This window comes from Bison bison, unplaced genomic scaffold (genome assembly GCF_000754665.1).
Source record: "Bison bison bison isolate TAMUID 2011002044 unplaced genomic scaffold, Bison_UMD1.0 scf7180017862275, whole genome shotgun sequence".
Lineage (NCBI taxonomy): Eukaryota > Metazoa > Chordata > Mammalia > Artiodactyla > Bovidae > Bison > Bison bison.
In genome coordinates, this window is record NW_011492847.1 from 630,686 (window position 1) to 635,521 (window position 4,836).

Below are 4,836 nucleotides of genomic sequence, written 5' to 3' on the forward strand. Positions count from 1 at the left end.
AGTTGTATCCGACTTTGTGTGACCCTATGGACTGTAGCCCACCAGGTTCCTCTGTCCATGGGGTTCTCCAGATAAGAATACTGGAGTGGGTTGCCATGCCCTTCTCCAGGGAATCTCCCCCACCCAGGGATGGAAACTGGATCTCTTAAGTCTCCTGTATTATAGGTGGGTTCTTTACCACTGGTGCAACCTGGGAAGCCCTATCTATTTTTTACTTCTATGATTTTATGATATATCCTTCTTTTATTATTTATGAATAAAGGTTCTGCATGAATATTTTAGAAATCAGGCAAGCAACAGAAATATCTTGTTTCCTCCTTGTGTGTGTGTGTTAGTCACTAAGTTGTGTCCAACTATTTGCTACCCCATGGACTGTAGCCCAGGCTCCTCTGTCCATGGGATTTTCCAGGCAAGAATACTGGAGTGGGTTGCCATTTCCTTCTCCAGGGGATCTTCCCGACCCAGGGATCGAACCTGGGTCTCCCGCCTTGCAGGCAGACTCTTTACCGTCTGAACCACCAGGGAAGTTTCTTCCTTAGAAACTATTAATGTAAATAGTCAATATCTGTCCATACATCCAGAGCGTAACTACTAATCATCTCAACAGGAGGCTGTTGCTCTCCTCCGAGCAGTGACTACCATAGGCGCCCCATCCCACCCTGTTATTAGGGAGCATGTTATGCTGTGGGTATAGAACTTAAAACCCTGGTTTCATTCCTGGGTTAGGAAGATCCCCTGGAGAAGGGATAGGCTACTCACTCCAGTAGCTCCCTGATAGCTCAGATGGTAAAGAATCCATCTGCAATGCAGGAGACCTGGGTTCAATCCCTGGGTTGGGAAGATTCCCCTGGAGGAGGGCATGGCAACCCACTCCAATATTCTTGCCTGGAGAGTCCCCATGGACAGAGGAGCCTGGCAGGCTGCAGTCCATGGTGTCACAGAGTCGGACATGACTGAGCTGCTAAACACAGCGCAGCATAGAACTTAAAAACAAAGGTGGAGACTAAAACGGCATAATGCAGAAATGTTTTATGTTTTGACAGAATAGAAATAGACAACTGAAAGTATGGAGAAGGGAGAAGGATAAGAATGTAGAATAAATAAACTCTTTGATTGATGTTTAGCAAGTTGTTGTTGTTCAGTCGCTAAGTCATGCCTGACTCTGTGACACCATGGACTGCAGCACGGCAGGCCTCTCTGTCCTTCGTCATCTCCAAGAGTTTCCCGTGGATCATTCACGAATTAAGCCTGGAAAACTTGCATTTGTTTAGATATTGATTACATTTTTACAATGGTTTAGAAATTCTATTGGTTTATTTAACTCAACTTTCAAATCATGTTTAAAATAATACAGTCTTTCTAATGCTTTTGTAAATAAATTTGAAAGTATTCAAGGCTAATATAAAATAGTTACAACAAAAATACTCCCCTTTTATGCATTTATTAATTGAAGAATGGAGTAGGGGAGAGGCAGGATAGGAGAAAGGAATTATGAGATACAAACTACTAAGTATAGAATAATTAAAATACAAAGATGTAATGTACAGAGCAGGAAATATAACCAATATTCTATAACAATGTTAAATGGAATATAACCAATTAAAAAATTGTATAGCTAAGTTGTATACCTGAAATTAATATAACATTGTAAATCAACTATACCTCACAGTTTTTTATGTTTAATTGAAGTGTATTTTATTCAATTGTGAGACTTTTTCATGGCTCTTAGAGGCCCCAAACAATTCTTTAAAACTCCAAATTTACTCTAACCATACATTTAGGATATAAATTGTATTGTGACTTTTCTGAGCACATAGTAGGAAACTTTAAGAAGTTAGTCACATGTTCTTGAGATCTTGATTTCATTTTTAGTGCAAAGTGTATTTGGAGGTGACATAGAAAATGTTCCCTTTGCATTTCCGGTAGACTGCAGGAAAACATACTTACGATGTTAGGCAGCATCTATAAAGTGCTGTTTGCCGAGAAGGAGATGATACTAGCTACCGCTTTCTCCCTGCAGGCTGCTCTGAGTCTTCCACGACGCCCTTTCCTTCACTGTTCTACTGTGATACCCACTGTGGTTCTGACCCTAAAGTTTACAATGCACTTCTTCAAGCTTAAAGACTCATGGTGCTTTCTTCCCTGGATGTTATTTATATCCTGGACCTCACACCACATCCGAGATGGAATTCGCCATGGCTTGTGGATGTGCCCATTTGGAAAAACTTCTCCTTTGCCATTTTGGCTTTATGTAATAATCACATCATCTCTACCTCACATCTGTTCATTCGTCATGTATTTCACAGGGACCAGACAAATGATGTCTTCAAAACATGGAATTCATATTGATGTGTGAGATAACCACATGGCAGTCTTTGAGGACCACTGGTTGAGACAATGACAACCAACATTAAAGTGAATTTAAAACACATATAAGGCACTTATAGTAATTATTATAATTCCTAAATCCTCCTGCTCAGGAGGCATGTACATTTCTTAAAAAATTATCTGTATTTGTTGTATTCCTTTCTTCTATAACACTGTAGTGCAATATCAGAGTTTCACTCCATGGTATATTTTATTATTTCTTTTCTTTATCTGGCTTTACTAATATTATTAGATTAACATCCAGTTAAGTTTTCTGGAAATATACCTTTAAGGTAATTCATTTCCTGATGAAAAACAGCTCAAATTTTGGGATGATTAATTTGTGGAACGTTAGCATTTTATTTGGATCCAAGTTTTCCTGAGATACTGAGATAAGAAAATGGGCAAAGTAAATGAGATTATGAATAAGATGTATAATGAATGCTAACGTTTCTTCGTTTCATATATTTTGATCCTGACTCATTTGCCAAGTGCTTTAGTGAGTTGTGACTACTGGCAGAAACTGCTTTAGTGCATTTATAATATTCTTAAAAGACAACAGCATTAGACCTAGATTATTGTTTCAGAAATAACTTTGGGAAATTATTATAATGTGTTGGCTGTAGTAACATTCTACCGAAGTACTACTTTCCAGTATCTTTGCCCTCAAATCTCATGTGTTGGAGTTTTAACTGTTTTGAAAAACATAACTAAATTTAACAAAATATTTGTTTAAAGTTAACATTAACAAAATATTGATACTTGACCCATCACCATAGAATCCACAAAAAAGGACCTAACCAATAATGTCATTTCAAATGTAAGCTCCTGAATGTGCCATTAAAATTGCTTTAGTTGCTATCAATTTGTTTATATGCTATTCTAAAATACTATACCAGCTAAATCGTTTCTTAAAAATTTGCCTGATACTGACAATTTTTTTTTTTCCCCAAAAAAGGTAGTATTAAGAGATTGGCTTTTTCCTCTGTTCTTTAAGTTGATCTTCTGTTAACAAATGATTAACCTTCATTGGAGAAGGAAAATTGAGTTGCTGTAAGCTTTACATTTGCAGTTTAATGTTACTTTGATATAAGTCGGTGCCCCCAAAGCACCTGTTTTTGTTTTTGTGGCATTTGTACCAGCTGCTGTCTTCAGATTTTCTTACACGTTTGAGTTTGTAATGCTGGTGATTTTGTGCCTTAATCTCTGAGAAGTGATGAAGCGATGCCTTATCCAAAGCAGGTTTTTCTTATTAAGTTAACAGAGTTCTGTAAATTGTTATAAACGGTCAGGCTCTTTAGTTTTTCTTCTTCTTGTTAACTAATTGGTTGCAATCTGTTATATTTTATAAAATAATTCACCCTTACAATCTGTTCTTGTCTTTCCAGAGCAATTACTGTGTCAATTTGGTTGGTTTAATAGTATACATTATATAGTGGGGGTAAATTGATTAAGGTAGAGATTTTTTAAAAGCATTTGATTTTAGAAATCCATGGAAATAAAGTTATCTTGTGTCATTTTTCTGACTGAATTACACAACTCTCCCTTTTTTCCCTTCTCTGTATTAAACAAATTAATATCATAAAAATATAGGGCCTTAAATAAGAATGTCACATGGGCATTTTGGAGGTTGTCCTAACTTTATTAGAATGGGAACTCACTTTGACCATGTCTCCTTGCTTAAACAGTCACTTCAGATTTTAAGTGTGGCTTTATCTTTGTTCCTACCTCCACCATCAGAAACGTTTATTGTCCTCTAAGTGGTCTCTGAAAGCAGTGGTTGTAACCTGTAGAGATATAGTGACCAAGTTCCCATGCCACCATTGTGTTCCTTCTCTTAGTGGAAGAGCTTGTGTCAATACAACTTACGTTGTATCGTCCTTGTACATGTGTGTTTTCTCTATTCTCTAGACATTCTCCTTTCTTGTAATGTTTCTGTCTTGGCTGTATCACTGATCTGACCTCCCAGCCTACTGGTCTCTTGAGCCACTTCTGTTATACTGGCTACTCAGGAGAACTTCTACCAATAAACTGTTTTCTACTCATCCCAAGCCTACTTTCTTTTAGCAGTAGCCTAAGAACCCCTGCCACCTCTTCTTAATATCGTCTGCTTCTGTTAGGTCCATACCATTTCTGTCCTTTATCGAGCCCATCTTTGCATGAAATGTTCCCTTGGTATCTAATTTTCTTGAAGAGATCTCTAGTCTTTCCCATTCTGTTGTTTTCCTCTATTTCTTTGCATTGATCGCTGAGGAAGGCTTTCTTATCTCTTCTTGCTATTCTTTGGAACTCTGCATTCAGATGCTTATATCTTTCCTTTTCTCCTTTGCTTTTCACTTCTCTTCTTTTCACAGCTATTTGTAAGGCCTCCTCAGACAGCCATTTTGCTTTTTTGCATTTGTTTTCCATGGGGATGGTCTTGATCCCTGTCTCCTGTACAATGTCACGAACCTCCGTCCATAGTTCATC

General features: G+C 37.6%; 1 protein-coding gene across 3 annotated transcripts in view; it reads left to right on the forward strand.

Moving 5' to 3' along the window:
- LOC104983350 (chromosome unknown open reading frame, human C5orf28) overlaps nucleotides 1-3,903 on the forward strand; it is a 20,126-nt gene extending 16,223 nt beyond the window's left edge. For all 3 annotated transcript variants that reach the window (XM_010832792.1, XM_010832789.1, XM_010832790.1), the window contains exon 4: nucleotides 2,021-3,903. In XM_010832792.1, coding sequence (XP_010831094.1) covers nucleotides 2,021-2,356 — 336 coding nt within the window. In that variant the 3' untranslated portion in view covers nucleotides 2,357-3,903. The remainder of the gene's footprint in view (nucleotides 1-2,020) is intronic.
- Nucleotides 3,904-4,836: the final 933 nt, after the last annotated feature.